This window comes from Notechis scutatus, chromosome 3 (assembly GCF_049901735.1).
Source record: "Notechis scutatus isolate UNSWTSFEM ecotype Mainland chromosome 3, rNotScu1.2, whole genome shotgun sequence".
NCBI classification, from domain to species: Eukaryota; Metazoa; Chordata; class Lepidosauria; order Squamata; family Elapidae; genus Notechis; species Notechis scutatus.
The window spans coordinates 92366332-92387655 of NC_142011.1; the positions used below are offsets into that span (position 1 = coordinate 92366332).

Here is a 21324-nt window from a genome sequence, read left to right on the forward strand (position 1 = left end):
GTTGATTGTTCAGTGGCACATTTCTTTTAGCAGGTTATCCGAAATCATTGTTTTAAGCATACATTGTGGAAAGCATCACACAAGCAAATCTCAGGTTGTCATGCAGAGACAGAGCTGTTTTCTTTATCAGCTCTGTAGGTCATAAGTCTACACAGACAATGTTTTCCCCACTCTCTTGTTCCACTGTTTCTTCTCTCCCGCCCTTTGTAAGGCATAGCTAGAGTCTGGTTTTGTTAACAGGTGGAATGCAGGGTGCACAGACAATATAACTCAATAGCAGAACATGGCTTACATGGGCAAAATCCCATGCATGCCCAGAAAACAAGTTTGACAACATTTTGGATTCCTTTCCAAAAATGTGTTTCTGTGTGTATGGTGGGGGGAGAGGTGAGGGGGGTTAAACACAACACTTGTCTGCAACTTCTACAGCTGTATGAGCCAGGAGAAAGGCACAGCTGCTTTAAAAAGTTAGAAGCTATACCGATAGACCCAAATATTCTGAACCACATTTTTTTGAATTGGATCCAAAGTCCTACCAAGTAGAAATAGGAACATCCTAGATTCTGAAACAATGCCGCTGCTCTGTGTAGTTCAAGGATGGAGAACCAAAAGCCAGAAGTTGCTCCTAGCATTCTTCAACATCAGTTAGGCTGCCTGGGATAGTTCAAGATTGTCAGCAGTAGCTGGAGTACCATTATTTCTTTCCTGCATAAATAGTAACTTATGGAGAAAGCTGTAGTCCAGCTATATGTAACTTACGGATCAGGAAGCAGAAGTTACCCAAATGCATTAGTGCCCCACAGAGTAAATGGACAGTGAACAGGAATAAAAGTAACTTATGAACAAAATAACTGTCAATCAACTGTCTCCAACAAGTTTATTTTTCCCAATGGCCATTCCTGCCTAACAATTAGGTTAGCTTGAATACTTATTTACTCTCTCTTATAGCCAAACTTTTAAAGGGGGAACACTATAGCAATCACAGCCTACCTCTGAATTGGTTTGAAGCCACAAGGTAGAAAAATAGTAGAAAAAAATTGCATTAAATATGCAAGGCAGAAATAACTCCAGCAGTATGACACTTCTCTTTCCCAATCTGGTTTTCTTTCTTTCTTTCTTTCTTTCTTTCTTTCTTTCTTTCTTTCTTTCTTTCTTTCTTTCTTTCTTTCTTTCTTTCTTTCTTTCTTTCTTTCTTTCTTTCTTTCTTTCTTTCTTTCTTTCTTTCTTTCTTTCTTTCTTTCTTTCTTTCTTTCTTTCTTTCTTTCTTTCTCTTTCTCTCTCTCTCTCTCTCTTTTCAGGGCATTTGTTCAATTCATTGTGCATTATACAATTGCAATGTGAAAAAGTATCTTCTTTCAAGCATTCCCATTGACAAATGTCTTCATTTGGAAAGCAAGGGTGTTTCAATCCAGGGAGACAACCAGGCTTTCCAAATGAAGTTGTTGCTTTCACCAACCCATTACACAGCCAACCGAAGTTGTTGCTTCTCTTCCTCATCCTTTCATGTAATCCATGTGTGAACATGTCTTGCTTTCTCTGCAACCTTTTCCCCAATCCTACTGTGGGATTCGTTGTCTAGTTTGAAATGATTGCAAACCAAAACGTATAAAAGAAAACAATGGTAATCTTTATTTTTACTACTTTGCAAACAGGGTGTATCACTTACTCACAGGTGCAGTGGACACACCTTAAGCCCATGATAGTGAACCTATGGCATGTGTGCCACAGGTGGCTGCAAAGCCATTGGTGCAGGCACGCAAGCCCCAGCCAAACTTACCTGCATTGCACATACGCGCGCCTCCCAGCTGATTTTTGGCCTGTTTGAGGCCATTTTCACCCTCCTAGAGGCTCAAGGAACACCTCTGCAGGAGGCCAAAAAAACAGGCCTTCCGGAAATACTGGAAGTGCCTATTTTCAGCCTCCAGAGGGCCTCTGGAGCCCGGGGAGGCTGTTTTCGCCCTCCTGGAGGCTCAAGGGAAGCCTCTGCAGCCTTGGGAGGCCAAAAATGGGCCTTCCAGAAATACCGGAAGTGCCAAAACGGGCCCATTTTCAGCCTCCCAAGGCTTCTGAGACTGCCCTCGAGCCTCTGGGAAGGCGAAAATGGTCTCAAACGGGAGGTGCTGGGAGGTGCGCACATGTGCAGTGCAGGTAAGGGGGCGGGGCAAGGGTATTGCACGCACATGCACAGCGGGAGGTGCATTGCATTGTGGGTGCCGGTGCGTGCATGCACTTTCGGCACACCACAACAAAAAGGTTTGCGATCACTGCCTTAAGCCATCAATATACTTTCATTATATTTCCTATCACTGTTGCAAGTTTACCTCCCACCTTTTCCTCATTGGCCGAGTACTCAGGCCGTCACTATCTATCCGAGGCACCTAAAATGAATGCATTCTTCCCTGCCCCTTATTTACAATTTATCTTTAATAGCTATTAGTTTCTGGTCCCTAAGTCAACCACCATGCCAGCAAATTCTAGCTAAAACCAGTTTTTGAACATACCAGGGGCCTCTTGTTCCTTTGTTCCTACATGCAGCTTTAGGCTTGAGCAACATTTATGAGATTAGATAATTACACATTGTATTGTTTTTAAAGATTAATATGTCATTTTACAATTTCTGTAAAAACAGTAAACTCCTTTCTCCTTTCCAAAGCATTCTCTATTAATGTATGCTATTATTGTTAGACCACCATTCAGTCCATAAGGAAATGGGCTGGCTTTCCTGCAAATGCTAGATAAGCTGTCAAGAGCAGATTTAGGAGAACGAGGCCTACATCCAATGAAGCTCCCGACAGTCAGTCTCTTTCTTCACCTTCAAACTGAAGTCAAGTGTTCATTTTAAAGCAAGTAGCATCATTACCTCTGAAAGCTGAGCTGTCTGCATTAGCAAAAGAAAGTGGAGCTCAAATCACAAGAGGAACAAAAGAGCCATCATTGAATAATTACATCAGCACGTATGAATTTTTCAATATAGTACAGCTATGTAAAACAAACAAAAAATAGATTTTTTAAAAAAAGTAATTAAATTTCAAAAAAATGGATGGAAGAATATTTGTCACTGTGGAGGGGGCCTTAGTGTTCTCTGAACTTGGCGGTTTTCTTGCACACATTTCATTGCCAAATTAGATAACATCATTAGTGCTCTGATTATAAGCGCACTGATGATTTTACCTAATTTGTCTGAAAAAAAAAAACCCACCAAGCTCAGAGAGCAGCAAAGATCCCACATTTCAAAAACTGATAAAATACAAATTAACATAAAGGAAAAATAGGAGATAGGATAAAAAGGAAAAGTTGAAAAGTGACAAAAATACATAAAACAAATATATAAAAGAACTAGCCTCCAACTTTTTTAGTAGAGAAAGAATTATAAAATACAGCAGCCTCTAAGTTTAAATAAATAATATCCGTACCTAAAAACCTTTAAGATATTAATAACCAATATTTAAAAAACCAATATTCATATATTCTTAAATTTTAATCAACATTTAAAAATATATTTATAAATAGATCATAGCCATATATTTAACAATCCACAATATTTGTAGTCAAATCAAATCTAATCTTCCAATCCCAAAGTCAATGTTTCATTTTAGTCCCTTTCCCATAGGTGATCTAGCAGTGGTCTCTAAGCCATAAAAAAAAATTAGATTGTCTCTAATCAAAGCAGTCAATTTTGCCATCCATGCTCCATCAATTTCAAAATCCATTCTTCCATTGTGGATACGTGCTCCTTTTTCCACCTGTAAGCATACTGTATACATCAGCCTTGCAGCTGATGTAATATGCTATATAAAAACAGGTTTCCTTTGCACCTATTTATCTGCCATCCCTCTAAAAAAAAAGATCCAGGTTTTCATTTTCAAATTTTTCTGAGCTAAGATCCATATCTGATTCCAAAACTCATAGTCCTTCTATATTTTAAAAACTTTGGATTGACTTCTTGGAGGGCTTTTTCAAGTTGTCCATATTTGAGTGTGTCCAGGAAAATCATGTTTCATCTGGGACTGCCAACAAAGCAGCTTGGGGTGCACACTTCCAGAACGTTTGAAAAATGCTGTTGCCTCTCGATTTCCAGAAGGACGACCTCACTTTCAGCCATATTCTTTGTGAAGGAACTCGCTGAAGGATTTGCACAGCCCAAATTTTTTTACTTCCTTTTGGCCTTTCCAAAAGGGTATTGCTCGAAGCTACTTACAAAATTGAAAGAAATGATCAAACTCAAAACAGTAGCAAAGAAATAAAGCAAATCAACAGACTCCTTCTCAAATATTGATAAATAGATCAAAACAACAGCAGAACGAAATGTTTGATTTGAAGGATTTCTCTTTGCTTGTCAGAAGAGTGTAAGACATGCCATGAATGAAGCTTCAGAGGTCGAAGACATGTTAAAAATGATTCCAGTAACATTCTTAAAGGTGTTTTTCAGCCATGGTATCTTTAAGAAGTGTGGATTTCAACTCCCAGAATTCTCCGACCATCATGTTGGTTGGAAGATTCTGGGAGTTGAAGTCCACACATCTTAAAGTGGGCTTGAGTTGAGAAACACTATTTTAAAGGATTAACAGATTCTGGAGAAAACAGTCTTTCAAATTTTACTAGGTTCATGCATTTTCTCCTTTGCTTTTTTCCCTGGCAGGTATTCACGCATATATTCAGTGCGCATTAAAAGTGTAAGAGCAAAAAGAACAAAGAAAGTGATGAAGAGAAAAGGGAAAAACTATGAGGAAAAGGGAATTTTTCTGCAATCTTGCTGTCCTATAAATCATAATGTCTTTGACTGAACTTCGCTGTCAGATAATTTATCAAGGAATGAAAAAAATAAAACAAAAACAAAGGGGGATCCTGTCAACAAAACCAATATTTTAAAAGCTTTCTCAAAGTACCTTATCAAACCTTTTCTATTCAGACCAAATTCGCCACATTTCAGCCATTTAAATGAACTCAGTGTGCATCAAATGTATAGAAGAAATGATAAAACATTTGAGTATGTAATCTCTTTAGCTGAGCTGTACTACTTCAGATAATATTGCCATGGAGAGAAATGGGGAGAGAGAAAAAGACACTTTAATTTTTTTTTCTAATTTGTCACGCATTTCTGGAGCATTTGAATGGTAACACTAGCAAGCCATATTTTAGCAAACATTTTCTGATATACCAAGTACAAATGTCTGATGAAAGTTAAGAATAGGTAGGAATGAGGATATCAGCAATAATCATAAACTATAATATTTAATTCAAACACTGCAAGGGTACTCTTCACCAGTCTGACCAATCTGCAGGTTAGTCTCTCTTTGAAATGTGAGATGCACAGATACTCTGGTTCACACAATACATTAATGCCCGGTTAACAAAATTGTGGTTCATCAAATTAACCAATCCCCAGCTTTCCTGGACTGAGAACTAACCAGCCATATTTTAATCCAACATGTTACGGGGAACTCTGCTAGTTTGTAAACATTCTTATCTCTACAACTGGAATTTCAAGGATCCAGTGCTTTTGTTGAGCTGAGTTCAGTAGACTACCAATTTCCATATAAGAGGTGTCCAATGGAGCTCTCATGAAATACATTTCAGGTTTTTTGTGTACTCTACGTCATCTGGACTGTTACAATACTACAATGCTATACTGAAATTTCAGTTATAGGGAACATAATATTCTTAGGTCAGAATAGATACACTAGCCACTACATTGCCTGTGTGTAGGAGAGGAGCAGGCAGAGCTGGGGGTGGAGTTAAGCATGTCATAAGTTTAGAATCTTTGCATTCCCCACAAATGCGCCAAGTCCATTTCCTCCTGAGTTCCATTGATCCTTACTTGGGCCAATTTAGCACTGAAGTTTAGTTGATCAGGTTCTTGTGTATAGGCTTCAATCTTCTATACTGCAACCTTACAAATGAGCCTGATTCTTTGCACCTGACACTCTGAGCACATTTCCAAGAACCACTAGGAATTAAAATAGTTAATCATTATCTAAAAGACGGTCCTCTCAAAGGAAACAGTGCTGGTGGTTAGATCTACAGAATTTTGATCTCTCGGGCTTTATCCATTTTAGAGAAATTAAAAAGCAGTTTATATTCAACTGGGCCCAAACTTGGAAACAAGATAGTGGAGGGAGCAGATATATGTTCCCTGTGTTTTGCCTTTCTGTTGATAGGCAAACTTTAAAAAAAAAACAAACAAACCACACATGAGATCTGTAAGAGCTGATTGGTTTTTCTCTACTTTAAAGAAAACCCTATATTTTAATTTAACACAGCTTCAATTTTGATCCAGCTCAGATAGCACCATTTTTCTTTTTTCTTTCTTTTTCCTATACTGTTAACTATGTAGTTTATCTTTTTCCCCCTGAAAAGCAGGATCAAAAATTATGGCTGATTTTCTTGCGCTGCCTCAGCTGTTAAGTATTGACCAGGAAACAGTGACATCTTGTGGCTGTCAAGAATCATGAGCATCTATTAACTAAACATCTGTATGCTCTCTCAGATACAAGCAAGCATGCTAATGACTGCATTATCATTTAAACAAAATACAAAACAATCTGGGCAATGTTAGATGCAATTATTTCCCATAATTAGATCTGGTGCTGTTTCAGATGAGACAAGTTGAAGCATAATTGGAATGATTCAAATGCAGCTATCAGGAATGCAGTCCTATGGTTAACTAGTTTTTCGGAGGGGAGGGGACAAGGTTTGGAGAATCTTAAGGATTCTTTTGGAAAACAGCAGTTTCAATGCAAAAAAAAAAAAGAGAGAGTATAAGATGTGATGTTAGGATGGAAAAATAGAAAGAGGAATAAGGAACGATTCTGCTTAATGTTCTTCCAAAGTATTAAAAAAAATTCAATAGGGGGAGCTTGGTGTCTCAGTCCTGTAGAGCTGTTTTTCTCAATCTCAGCAACTATAAGATGGTGGACTTCAATTCCCAGGATTCCTCAGCCAGCAAGCATCCAGTCTTCTACGGATCCTGATAAAAAAGCAATAAAGAAAATGATTGGATTTGGGTCCCAGCATTCACAAGAAACATAATCCGATTCCCCAATGGATTGATTCTTGTGTAAAGGAAAGGAATACAATCCAGTACATCCTGCCAATGTATTCAACCTAGATTAATCTAGAACAGGGGTGTGAAACTCATGTCGTCATGGCATTGTCACATGACATATCACAATTTTCCCCCTTTGCTAAACCAGTTGTGGGCGTGGCCAGGGCATGACACATCCGGCCTGCAAGCCACAAGTTTGACAGCCCTGATCTAGAATAACATAGAGACCAGCAGGACTAGCTACGTCTTGGTTAATTGGGTCAGATCTTGTATGGGAATCCAACCTAAAATTCTTCTAGGGGGTGCAGATTTTTCGGGGCAATTCAAAAATCAACCCAGAAGATAGCAAAAGTTTTCTTTCTGTATCCACCTGATTCCCAGAATTAATAGTTCAAGGCAGATTTTACATCTAACTGTCTGTCCGATTTATTGCCTGCCTTTGTTTACACAACTCAACATGGCATACAATGCATCATGCTCCCTCTGTTTTCCCCACAGTAACAAATACAATTGCAGCAGGAACCTTGATCACTATACTCTTTCCAAGAAAGAGGTAGCTGATGTCTTCAGATGTCACACTCAATATGTCCAGTAGCTCTACAGTTCTGAGGGCATGGCCTATATCTTCCCAGCATAGACCCTCTAAATTGCTGCACGATAAGAGCTAATTTATTGCACTGAAGATTCTACTTTTGATGGCAGGTCTATTGTAAATGGCAGGTGTAGTAAGGAAATGGAACAGGAAAGCACTTGCCAGTTGCTGAATGTCAAGCATTAAATAGCTCTGGGAACCTGCAAAATATAATCAGGGCAAGGAGTTGAGAAACTCATCAGAAACCAGGTTAGAAATCTTCAGTCTAATCTCAGGGCATCTGCATCCCATCGCAACCCCTTAGAAACTGACATGATCATCCAGTATTTTTCTGTTCATATCAGTGAACTTAATAAGGCCAAGAAGCAAAACCATTACCTAAAGATGGAAGGCGAAGACTGAGTTCAGAGGAAGGAACGTGCAGATGATCACTGTAAAAATACTAAAGAAAACAATAGAGATTTGGACTACAATTAGTAGATCTTTGCTATTTAAACGGCCAAACAGTAAAACGTGCCAAATCTTGACAGTTTGACAAAGATATATGTAGTCTTGCCAAGGCGATGCAGGCAAATGTCACTTACAAAGTTATTAAAAATTGCCCTTAAGCTAACATCGTATGTCTTTTTGACAAGATAAATGGTTCCTTTTTGACAATGAATAATTTTCATTTAAAGAAAGATTTTTTAAAAAGAAAAGACATCTTCAATTAAAGAATACATGCATAAATGAGACTCAATACTATTAATTGTGCAAGTTGTTCACACATTCAGGCACCTGAGTTACCTTTTCACAGCCTTCCCAATGATCATTTTCAAAACATTTACTTCTGCTGTATTTTATTGCATTCATTGAATAATGTCTTGTGCTCCTAAACATATGTTTTGATTAATATTGTCATGATAAATACAGTATTTTAGTTGATGCCTTTCAAAAACTCTTGTTACTCTTCATTGTTGCTCATACTTGCATCTTGGTGCTTCTTTTAAGATTAGGCTGGCATCCACAAGCTCATGTTAACCTCATTAACACTTTCTTTAATGGACTCAGCACATCAACCAATTAATTCATTGTTGACCTAGAACTGCCTAACGATTTCTATCTGTGAAATCAGCTAAGGTTGATTTTAATTCTAAAAATTAAACCCCTACCCCTCTAGATAAGCTCTGCCACCTAGTTCAGTGGTTGCCAACTGGTGGGCCGGGGCCCACTGGTGGGCCACGAGAAAATTTTGCTGGTCCGTAGAGAAATGTCACCCCCAAAGCAATTAACCCAGGCTGCGCTGCAATCCCAAATAAAGCACAATCGATCGGTAGGAAAACGAGGTGGGAAATTTTCCTGCAGACTTTTTTGGGGATTTTCCCAGGGTCTCTGCAGACAGGGACCCTGGGAAAATCCCCAAAAAGTTTGCACGAAACCCCCCCACCCCATTTTCCTACCAATTGTTCTTTATTTGGGATCGCAGGATACCCTTTCTCTCTCCCCCCGCCCAAGAACGGAGCTGAAAAGCAGGTTAGGAATGTGGCTGCCTTGGAGGGGGTGGGTGGGTGTGTGGGATATGTGTGTGTCTGTGTGTGTGTGAGAGAGAGAGAGAGACAGAGAGAGACACAACACATCACTGCCAGCCATCTGAGGTTAGATCGTCTAGATCGTCTCTCTCTCTCTCTCCTCTCTCTCTCTCTCTCTCTCTCTCTCTCTCACAATGTCAGCAAACCACCGTCAGTCAAAATTCATATTAGTGGTCCACGGGATTTAAAATTATGAGTTTGATGTCCTTGAGGTCCAAAAGGTTGGTGACCGCTGACCTAGTTGGCATTGCTGTTTCCAGAGAAGCAGCATACAGAGAGGTTTAAATCATTTATATCTTGGTAGCACCCTCTCTATGACCTACAACCAACTCCACAGAGATTAAAATCCAAGAAAAGTTCGCCTTGGCTCCACAGAAGACTTGGAAGAATTTGAAAGCATAGTGAACCTATGGAAAGCTACAAAAGAACCAACACTGCATGAAACCAATGGAGGAGTTGACACCTGGGTCTGGTGAAAACTGAGAAGTATGGAAATCGTTGAATAGACTGCACATGTCTACAAGATCCAGACAGAGACATGCTGAACAAATGGAGCTATCCAGGAGCCTCTGCTCACTACAATTGTGATAACACAGAGACAACACATAAGTATATATACCTGTCCTTTGTGTCCTGATCAGTGTACACTTGAGGACCTCATGGCAACACAACAGAATGCAATTAATGTTGCTAGTTTCTGGGCACGATCTGTTGAACTTGTACATATTCTAATCCTTTATTTTACATTTTATAGTATACCTTATTTTAATTGTGATCTTCTGACATGAATAAACAAACATTTCAAAGCTTTATGATTGATAAAAGATTTCAACCAGGTCCAACAGTGGTTCTGAATCCCATTGTGGTCAGATGTTCCAAGCAATGAAAGCCTAATTTGGCATAGATAGTAGAAGCCACATTGATACTGCACACTTCAAGATATCGTTATCACTTGGATTATGAAGCTTGTATCTGTTGCATCATGTCACTTATCTTCCTATGTGTCAAGTCCCATGTAGCTGGCAAACCCCAGAAGAACCATACATACTTAGAGAGGAATCTTTAATGCTAAGCAAGAGTAAAAACATCATCTCGAAAATGATAAGCCTTATGGCGAGTCAGTTATGCTCCCACATCTGGGCTGCGTTGATTCTTCCCATATAAATGGGTCACTTCCTCCACTGCATCTTTCCATAGTCACTTCTCACAATTGGTCAGAAAATAGAATAGTAAGACATATAGAATTTGTATCCTTCTCTTTATAGGTTTTTGTCATTTAGCACTCACGTAGCTTTCAACACAAGACGGAAAGCCAGTTTTTTATCATGACACAAACTCTGCAATTTGCAGTAATCTTTACAACTATAAATATTCTGTATTTAGTAGAATTACTCCTGCAAAATGTGCTAATATTCAGTGGCTTAACTGGCTACATTTATACAGTAATAGAGAAGGTTATGTTGGTCATAATATCCATATAATTGACTGTCAAGTGCAAGAGACAAACACCAGTGAAACTTTGTGACATTGGATTTTGCTTTTAAAAATAGGACTGTCCAAATGGACTACTGGTTGCTCCACCTATTCTTATTGAATTATTATCGATTTAAATGGGCAATATCACCGCCAAAACAACCAGAGCGCTCAAGATTATCTGTGGTGACAGGGACACAAAAGAAAATATTACAAATTTCAGGAACTGGTTCATAGAATAATAAGCCATTTAGTAATTTGATCATATTGACCATCCTTGTGTCAAAAAAAAAAAAAATGGTGTTGCACACGGATGGACAGAAAAGCACTGAGTGTAAGGTTATTTTCTTTGGAATCTTATTGATATTGCAAATATCTGGGCAAAAGGTCAATAAGTAACAGAAGAGGAGGAAACTGATTCTGTTTATCTGAAACAGGGGTGCCAAACTCAAGTCCTGCAGGCTGCATCCAGCCTATGGGGTGCTTAGATCTGGCCCATGGGGCCAGCCTGGAAACAGAAAAAGACTGGCACGCAGTGCCTCTGCCACCAAAAATGGAGCTCCGGGGAGGGGATAAGGAAAGAGGAAAAGGAAGAAGAAAGGAGAATGAGGAGGGAAGGAAAAAGAAGAAAAGGAAGGAAGGGAGGGAGGGAGGGAGATTATAATGAGAGTGAGGGAGGGTCTCAGGAAAACCCTGCCTTAGCACTTGGACCTGACATGCCTACCCCTGGCCATGCTCCCTGCCCCTCTGAGGTCAAACACAACCTGATGAGGCCCTCAGTGAAATCAAGTTTCGCACCCCTGATTTAAAGCTATATATGTATTTAGTCTTCTGTCCCAAATGATGAAAGGAATCCAACCTTATAGTCAAGGAGAAAGACTATTAAGTTAAAAGTGATTATTTTAGTTCAGTTTTTATGGAAAAGACATAACCTCAAATATAAAATATCTCAGCTTTACAATGCAAAATACACTGTTAGAAATGTGTAGGAAACTGTTAGAAAGGACAAGGAATCTTTTAAAAAAGGGAAACAAATCTTTACAAATTACCTGTCTTACACTGTGAGTCATTAAACAAGTAATTAACAAGTTTATTAATATATTCACATATTTACATAACATTACAAATTAAAGTACTGCCCCAGCTCACTGCATGAGAGCAGGGTCTGACACAGGGAAAATAAATAGGCATTGCAGGGAAATAAAGAAGCAGCAAGGCTCCAGCCTACTAAATCTTTGGTATTTGAAATATAGCAATGATGCAGCATTTCACTTACTCAACACAGGGCATTTAATGAAGACAAGAAAGAGCAGAGTCCTGACCTAAAACTTTGTGCACTTATGGAGCTCCTCTACGACTGGATTCTCCAGCCTCTTCCCTGAAAATGAAGTTAACGTATGCAGAGGGATTCACACCGGATCAGCCAGACCCAACCCCGCAATCTGTCTCAAAATATCTCAAACAGCAAAAGACAACCCACCCATCTTCTTCCCTGGGTCACAGCACAAAGAAGAAAGAAAAGCTGAAGAAACGGGTAATTGTGACACCAAGGGACAAGCAAGTGAGGCTAAATTGCTGCCTGCCTTTTATCTGCCACAAAAAGTCTCGCTAGATTTATGGTGAATACCAAGTGGCATCTGTGTGTGTGTGTGTGTGTGTGTGTGTGTGTTTACAGATGTGAATGTAGAAGCTTTGTGAGAAACTATAATGGAAGAGATTGTTTAGATATGGCTCCAGGTATTCAAGTTCCGCCTGAGTTGCAAAAATATTGCCAAACACCAACTTTGTAGCTTTTAAACTATCTTTCAAAATGTTTTGATCAAACAACCCATTTCTCCCAAAAAAATTTACATGAAGTTGATTCTTCCTTGCAAGACATATAAGCGATGATGGAATTCACGATGTGTTTCATTTTGCAAACTAAAGTTAAAACTTTTCTCCATTAAAAAGAGGCAAACCTCCTGATCAAGCAGTTTTTGCTTACTTAAGGATTAGCCCACTAGACAAAAAAGTACCAAGGACATATTCCTAACTAACATTTCAGCACGGCCATTTTATTACATACAATTCTGGAACCAGATATAAAGGTTGTCATTGGTTTCAACAAAATAATGCCTCCAATAAATAATTTTGAACTTCTCAAGACCAAAAACTTTATCCGCTAGCATTAAATTGTGAAGATAAAAGTCTGGAGAAGTTGAGACCATTTCTAACCTGTGCACCTTCCTTTTCCCCTTTATCACTATTAATTTATCAGTTTGATCGTGGACTTGAATTAGTTTACTAGTGCTACATGTCTTTGCAGCTGTTCAATAAGCAATAGGCAACATTTCCATCAGAAGCAAGCATGAAGAAAGGAAGAATCAAACCTGTAATTATCTGATTATTTAAACACTCCATACAAGCATAGTGGAACATTTTTTTTTACAATTTATGTATAATTAAATAATTGGTTCATTTAACATTAAGACAAACCTCGGGGTCTGGGAAAGTCAGCCAGAGACTATTGATTATATCAGATCCAAAATCAATTCAAAGTCCCTTTTCTGAATCAATAGAAGATAAAGGTTTCTTGATTTGCATTGCTGATTGAAGTTCTACCCAATTGGGCTACCTTTTATAAAGGACACACCAACTTCAGAGGAGTTTCCCTGGAAAATATGAAGATCACCTATGTAGGAATTTGAGTCTTCACAAATTCCAAAGTCATTGTATGAACTGCACCCAATATTTGTGAGCTTTTATGAGCTGCTTAGGTATTTTCTGCTTAAGATATTAAGCTACTACTGCTCAATCTATTTTAAGAATACTGTGTGTGTGTGTGTGTGTGTGTGTGTGTGTGTGTGTGTTTCAAAACTATGGACTGGAACATAAACACAATCCTTGAAGACTCTGTTTTTGAAAACTATAGAGACCTTCTTAATTTATCCCAAAAGCTTAAAACAATGGAAACCTCAGATGAAATATTATTTGTGGCAATGACTTTCAACTTAACCAAACTTTGAAACCCAACAAAGTGAGAAAAAGTGTACATCTTTATGAAATCATTCAGCTCAACTACAGAATGGAGCATAGGACATAGTATTATTCACCTGAATTATTTGTTTTCTGTGTAATACAATCATCCCAAGGACCCACAATGCCTTTTGCAAGATCATTGATCCTGTTGATCGACAATCATAGCTTCCCTGAACATTAGTAGAATTTTTAATAATGGTCAAGAGATACAATCAAACTGTTCCCAAAGCTTTCTCTATAAAATTGTAGAAATTCTCTTAAATATACAGATTTTAGGATATCACATGAGCTTGTGTATTAAAACCTAAATTTTTGTATGGAATACCCTATATTAGGCAGCTTTTTCTATTAATTCCTTTTTCAAATATAATTGCATAAGTCACAATCCCTTTTTTAAAAACTTGGTTCCATAAAATATCGTAATAAAAGACTCCGATAAGCCAGTTAAAACATCCCTGGATTTAAACACTAAATTTGTTCGTATTCTTTCTCCCCCATTACTATTTCACTAAATGGCATGCAAATCATATTGAATTTATTCTTCGTCCCCCCAAAAAAAGTGTATTTAGAGATTTAAGAACTGGTGAAGTGTGCGGTTATTGGCAAAGTTAATTAGTGCTGTAAGTTATTTCAGGAGAAATAATATTGACCACATGATTACTGGAATGCTCAAACATATCCCTCTGGAAGAAGTCATAAGTGATAACTGTCACCAGAGATTTCACTTAACAGAAAGGAAGAGCTCATAAACTGCTAACCATACTTAGAATTCACTGTAGACGGAATGAAATGAAGTGTTTTTAAAAGAAGTCTGTTTTGAAATGATTTTCTTTTCTTTCTCCAGGAAGGTGAGGTTAGAGTTTGGGTCCCCAGTGTTGGGAGGTTGTGAAGCAGCTTCTTTGCACCTCTCTGAGTGAGATATTCAAGCTGTCAGCACAAACATCTTCAGGAATTCCAGCGTTGGGGTCTGGAAAGTTTCATCAGACAGAAGAGCTGCAGTATCAAATACTTAGCAAGATGAATAATGCTCTGCAGACACTTCAGTGGTGCTTTCATAGGCCCTGAAATTTATGATCGGAAGTACCAACTGGATCTGCCAGTCATTCATCCTCTTCTACATAGGTCGATGGAAACCAGCCCACCTAAATGGGAAAAGAAACATGGTTATCTGATTGGACTTGGTTCTACTTATACCCTCCTTTCAAACAGAAAATGATTTAGAAAAGGATTAAAAACTGCAACAAATTGACTGTTGTGGCAGAACATGTGCTGTTTCTTTGGAGAAATATACACTTAATTATCAATAGGCCTGACAGAAATTCAGATGTGCTTCTCAGCCGACATGCTTGCTGCACCCTTTTCAGAACAGACATGGAAACGTATAGAACTAAATTCTGTTCTGTCTACGATCAACAGGATAGTTTTACCTGTTAAACATACTTTTTTGGCAGTATGAAAGCACAGCTGCAAGCCAACGTTTGTGACCACTATGTTTCTTTCCCCCATTGGCTAGATGAAGAGTAAACATCTGATGAAGTGAGCTGTGTGTCACAAAAGCTTATGGATTTTAATAATATTTGTTAACTGGAAAATGTGCTCCCAGTCTCCTTTTGATTTTCTACTGAACAACAAAAGAATTCCTCTTGCTCCAATCCACTCTCCTATAGGAGAGGCAAAAGAGAAGTAACCACTCCCTTGGTGGAGCAACAGCTGAAATCTACGTTTCTCTTTCTGTTAAAGAAACATGTGCAGTTCGTGAGTCAGGCCATCCCAGCTCTCATTCACTGTTGCTAGAAAGAAAGATGTGGTGCATCCTTTCCTCATCCAGCTTTTTGTCCATTTCTGGAACTGAGGACAGATGCTGCAACAACACTAGGATAAACTCCTCCATTTCTTTAGTTTCCACATTGGGAGGAAGGATTTTTGCTTATCACTTTGATGGCTGGCAGATTTAGCAAAAAGTCTGTCATCTGAGATAACCCCTTTCTGGACATCTACACATGCCTCCATTTAGAAGATAAAAACATCGTGTCCAAGAATGTGGTTCAGAAATGAAGTGCAAACTATTCTGGGCCTTCCGCAGAAGTTCTGATTCGTTTCTTTTGAAAGGCAAAGGGAAAACATTCTTATGATATCCTTTTGTTAATTTAAGCACATAATTTATGGTTTGAAGACAGGGGTGGGATTCAGCCGGTTTGGATGAACCGGATGATAAATTTACATCCGGTTCACCAAACCGGTAGTTGAACCAACCAGCTGGCCCTGCCCACCCTGCCCCGCCCCTCCCAGGAGTCTCCATGCAGCTTGTTTGGATGCTGGTCTGTGCAGAGGCTCTGGGAGGGTGAAAAGCAGCCCTCCCAGAAGTTACAGTAGGCCACACCCACCATGGCCATGGGCATCCAGCAATCGGGCAGAGAACCAGTTGTTGGGATTTTTGAATCCCGCCTGAAGACATGAAACTCCTCTGAATTCCATGACTGAAGAAAAAAGTTTTCGAACAGTGTGTGCTACCTGTTTTAACATATGCCAGCAAAACATTGGCGCTAACCTCACAACTGATACAAAAGCTACGAGTGGCACAAAGAGCCATGGAAAGATACATGCTCGGCATCACAAGACAAGAGCAAAAGACCTGCACCTGGATTAGGGAACAAACGGAAGTACACGATATCATCAAAAGAGTAAAATAATTTAAATGGAAAAGGGTCGAACTGATGGCAGGTGGACCAAGGCAGTCACAGAATGGATCCCACTTGATAAAAAGCATCCACAAAAGAAATCTAAAACAAGATGGAGTGATGACATCAGCAATTATTGAAGGCTCAATTGGCAAAAGAAAGCTCAGGACCGTATTGGTTGGAAACATGTGGAAGAGGTCTTCATCCCACAATGGATAGACAATGGCTAAAATGATGATGATAATGATGATGATGATGATGATATTGTAGACACAAACAATTAGACTACCGTAGTTTATAGTTAAACTAAATTTCAGAAAGACAGCAAGTACGTGTCACATTTTCATGGAAAATTATTAAACATTCTATTCCAATATACTTCATACCATTTACATTACATAAAAATACAGAATCAAGAGGAAGATAGAGAAAGGCTTACCCTTCCATTGACTTCACCTCTCCACCAGCCATTGGCGCTAATTTTTGTGTAAATTTTGACCACATCTCCTTTGAGCAGGGATAATTCACGCATGTCTCTTGCACAGAAATCATAGCGAGCGATGGCTATCCCGAGGACTTTGGGACTCAGCACTGGGGGAAATATAGGTAGGCAATATTACTTGAAGTTTCATAACCGCACAGCAACTGAGTAACATTAGCAACTCTTTTTGTATGCCAGTCTAGTGCAAGTGCAAGCAGAAATGAAGAAATGTGTGGTCTTATGGAATAGCATGAATGAAATTCATTCCATGCAATCATTTTTTTTTTTCTTACTGCTTGCTGGTTGGATTTATTTAGAAAAAAAAATTGCATATTCCTAAGATCATTTGCTGAGATGTCTAAAGATCATGAGACCTATTCTTTGCACTTCTAAGGGATTTTGCTTCTTCTCTCTCAGTGTAAAATTGTTTCTCTAAATCAGCTGCTTCTTGATATCAATGAATCATCCAAAGTTGTAGGAAGAGCCAATATAAACAGCAGCATCTTCTTCCTCCCACTTTTTGATTCAAAGATACTGATAAATGTGCCTCCTTGAATGTTGACCATTTTACTGAAATTAATGAGGCATATTTCTAAGGGCAAGATATTCTCCAATGATTCCTAAATAGAATATTTCTAGAACTAAGAACACTTTTTTCCAGGACATAAATGTAAATCTCTGGAGTTTCAATGTGACTAAGAAGCGCATAGAAAAACTACAGAATTTACTGGGGTCAACACCAAACTATTACGGCTTTGGTTCCTCCATCCCTGATGCTCAGTTCTTTCAAAGTAAGGGACTGCCTCCCCTTCAGTTCTCTCCAACCGCCTATTCTTCCCCATCATTGCCCTTTTGGTCACTCAGTATCCTGCTTGCTAGCTGTCTAGCAAGGCAGGATACTGATATTTACTCAATATCCAACCTTATTAGCAGTTCCCAAACCACAGGGCTCACATGACACGATGGGTCTGACTGAGCCTTCCTGAAACACTGTGAATCTGGGTCTGCAACAAGTTCAAGCTGCAGCGCAGCACGAAGTTGCAGACATACCAGGAAGCCTTGAAAACCCTAGCCTGCCACGTAGAAAGTGCAGTGCAAAGCCACCGCTGCCCTGAGAAGGTTCAGCACAACAGTGTGGTATAGTTGCAGCTCCCCTAGGAAGCCTCAGCCCAGACTATTAATGGGACACAAAGCCACAGTTGCCCAGCTACCCCAATCCATCCCAACAGCATGGCACGCAGCCACCTAAAAAAGCCCCAACACAACTCAGCAGTGTGACACAAAGCTACAGCCACCCCAACCACATTCGCCCTTGCCACCTTGTCCTTCATCAACCCTAGCTTATCTTCACCACGTTTTGTTCCCTCTGTTGCAAGGGCATGCCCACCCTAGCCCTTTGCAAAAGAGTGGCAGGCCACATGAAGTCGTCCTCAACAGATCTTGCAAGGAAACCACTTTCTAGGGTGCCATTTAGGGAAGAAAGCCTCATTTCAGGGGTGGATGGGCTCGACTGTGTGACTGCAGGGGCACTGCAACAGCTGTAGCTTCAGGGATCGGTTGTTAAGTTCCTTCATTCAGCGCCACTGTAACTTCAAACAGTTACTGAATGAATGGTTAAGCAAGGACTACCTGCAAGCACCCTAGAAGGAGACCACAGCTGGCAATACAAGGATATCTGCAAGAGGGATCTAAAGGCCTGGGGAATGGACATCTACAGCTGGGAAACCTTGACCTCTGATCGTTCAGCTTAGAGGCTAAAGACACAGCATGGCCTTCTTCAATTCAAAGAGACACTCGTTCGGCAGGCTGAGGCAAAGAGGCAGTCCCAGAACCAGGGAAATCTGGGGGCTGGACAGGAGACAGACTGTATCTGTCCTAAAGTGTGGAAGGGATTGCCACTCTCAAATTAGCCTTTTTAGTCACACTAGATGCTGTTATAGGACCTCTTTTCAGAACACGATACCATAGTCTCTTGAGACTGAAGGATGCCAATGACCTGCAAGAAACTGTTATGAAGAGAAGGTGTACGACGTCTATTCAAGAGGCCAGGCCAAACCTTCCCCTAGAGGAATGGCTAGAGAAAGATAAAAAGGCACAGAGCATCATTCATCTCCCTTAGTATCAGTGATGATCAAATTGTACATATGTGCCATTGTGGAGTTGGGGGGGGAAAATGTGGGATGAGCTATGGAAAATACATTAGACAGCAAATGTCAGCAATAAACTACCAGGTGAAGCTGGTGAAAGTCCATCAGATGGAAGACTACACGAGTCACCTCTATTTTGAGATGGGCAGCAAATAAATTTGATAAACAAACTATAGTGGATGCACTATAGAAATGGTTAAAGTCCAGCAAGTTTCAGAGGTAAAATGACTTGCATACTATAATTTGCAGATTGACAGAGATATAGTCTATGTGTGCATGAGCACACACACACACACACACACACACACACACGAAGAGAGAGTGTGTGTGCTGCATCAAAACAAAACTCACTAAACCACGGAATATGGATCAAAGGTATCTCTACTGATTTTAAGGTACAGGGATACACATTTTGAAAGGGAGCTACCATGTTCCTAAAGTTAGGAATACAAAGCATGTTGAACGTTGAACTCAAATCCTTTCATCATAGCAAAAATACAACTGTGGAAATGACTATACTTCAGAGACATTAAATTCTACCCTCCGCTTTCGTAAAAAAGCATTAACAATCAGCAATACTTTTTTTCTAAATTCAAAACCAAGGGTTTGTAAAAATGGCAGCTATTATAAAAAAAAATTACCATTTACGATCACAAATTGCTGCACATGCTTTTGTGTCATGTAGACTTGTATGGTACAAAAAAGCAGCCTTTCCATAACAGTAACAGATACTGCACTTAGAAAAAATTTTTTTTGCAAACATCAGCGACCAAAATTGAAATGCCTAAGTTGAACTTACACTCTGAAAACAAATTCTGCTTTTTTTGGTCGCTACAGAATCTATTGCATAATCCTTCAAAGTAGTTGGTACTACAAATATGCTCAAAAACTCTACAAAAAATATTTTAGGAAAATAGAATGAAGACTAATGGTAGAATCCAATTACTTTATATTAACTTACATTATGATACATACCGTTCACTATTGGCTAGGCACATTGATTAAACTAACACTTGCACAAACATTGTTACAGCCGTTGCTTTTTCGCTATGTCACAATTGTCGCATTATGAGAATTATATTAACAATGACAGGAGAAAAGCAAGAAGAAAAAGAAACGCAGCAAGAATTCACACAGGGCAAAGCAAGAAAAAAATACAGTGATTGCTTAAATCAGGCAAGAGATTGTCACTAATGCTCCAAAATGAACAATATTTGATTTGGTTTGATGTAATCTAATCCAATCCAATCCTATCTATCAAACATTCTGCTTTCCATAGCAGCCAGAAAGATGCGTTCTGGAAGGCCAACAAAAGGAGATCAAAGGTTGTGCTCAGCATCTGTCCTCTGAGGTACCATTGATTCTATATGTAAAACTTCCATTTAGCCTTAATTGTTCATGATCTTTTCAGATTCATTTAATTCCAATATAAACAGCTGTTGATCTGAGTAGATCACAAAAATGAAAATACCTCTCTCTTTAAGGGGAGCTCCACATAGTGAAAGCATAGTGAAAGCATAGTGAAAGCATATATCTGGTCCTCTGAACTACTCAAAATGTCTGCTACTGGTTCTCCAGAACTGGTCAGAACCTGCTGAATACCACCTCTGCTTCATATCTTGTGGCAGAAAGTTTAACAAAGAGTTGTATAAGAAGTTATTGCATAAAAGTTTTTACCTAGTCTGGTTAATGAAATGTCCGGGAGCTAAAGAGCAAGCTTGTAGAACAGCCTCTTGCCAAAACTACAACCCCGAACTACGAATATTCTCAACAATTTCTAAAAGTTATTTTCCTTGATCTGGGTGAATGAGAACAGTCTCCCTGACTTACTATCCTCTCCTATTAGTCTTCAACATGACCTGATGTGGTTTTAGGTTCATGTGGGAAGTAAGTAAGTTGCAGTTATCATCAATTAATCCAGTGTATTGTAAGATTCTTTTCATCATATTGGATCCTAGCTGCCTCTGGTTACAACGAAGAGGATTTGTGCAAACAGGGAACTTCACAAGCAGGTCTGGTCTTTCTGAGCATGTTCTAATTTAAACAGCCTCCATTTTCAGTCCTACACATTTAATGCTGGGATTCAGAACTGAGTAAATGATTCATCTACCTAAATATAATGCCGGAGATTTGACACTTCTAATTATTGCAAAAAAACAAAACAAAACCCCAATTCCTATCCCTTTAAGGCACAAATGTCTTTTGGTGGGTGAGACAATGTGAAATGAGTAAAGGAAACACAAATGCATAGAAGATGGAAAAAGTTAACTTACAGACAATGCCCATGCAAAACTGCCGTATAAGAGAAAGCTATCTTCCCTC

General features: G+C 39.2%; 1 protein-coding gene across 4 annotated transcripts in view; it reads right to left on the reverse strand.

Annotated features, from left to right (window-relative positions):
- Positions 1–11744: 11744 nt before the first annotated feature.
- VAV3 (vav guanine nucleotide exchange factor 3) overlaps positions 11745–21324 on the reverse strand; it is a 197520-nt gene continuing 187940 nt past the window's right edge. For 3 of the 4 annotated variants that reach the window (XM_087960761.1, XM_087960758.1, XM_087960760.1), the window contains 2 exons: positions 16814–16965; positions 11745–14838 (listed from right to left, as the gene is read on the reverse strand). In XM_087960761.1, the coding sequence (XP_087816887.1) occupies positions 14797–14838; positions 16814–16965 (194 nt within the window). In that variant the 3' untranslated portion in view covers positions 11745–14796. The remainder of the gene's footprint in view (positions 14839–16813; positions 16966–21324) is intronic. The other variant, XM_087960759.1, reaches the window with a different exon arrangement.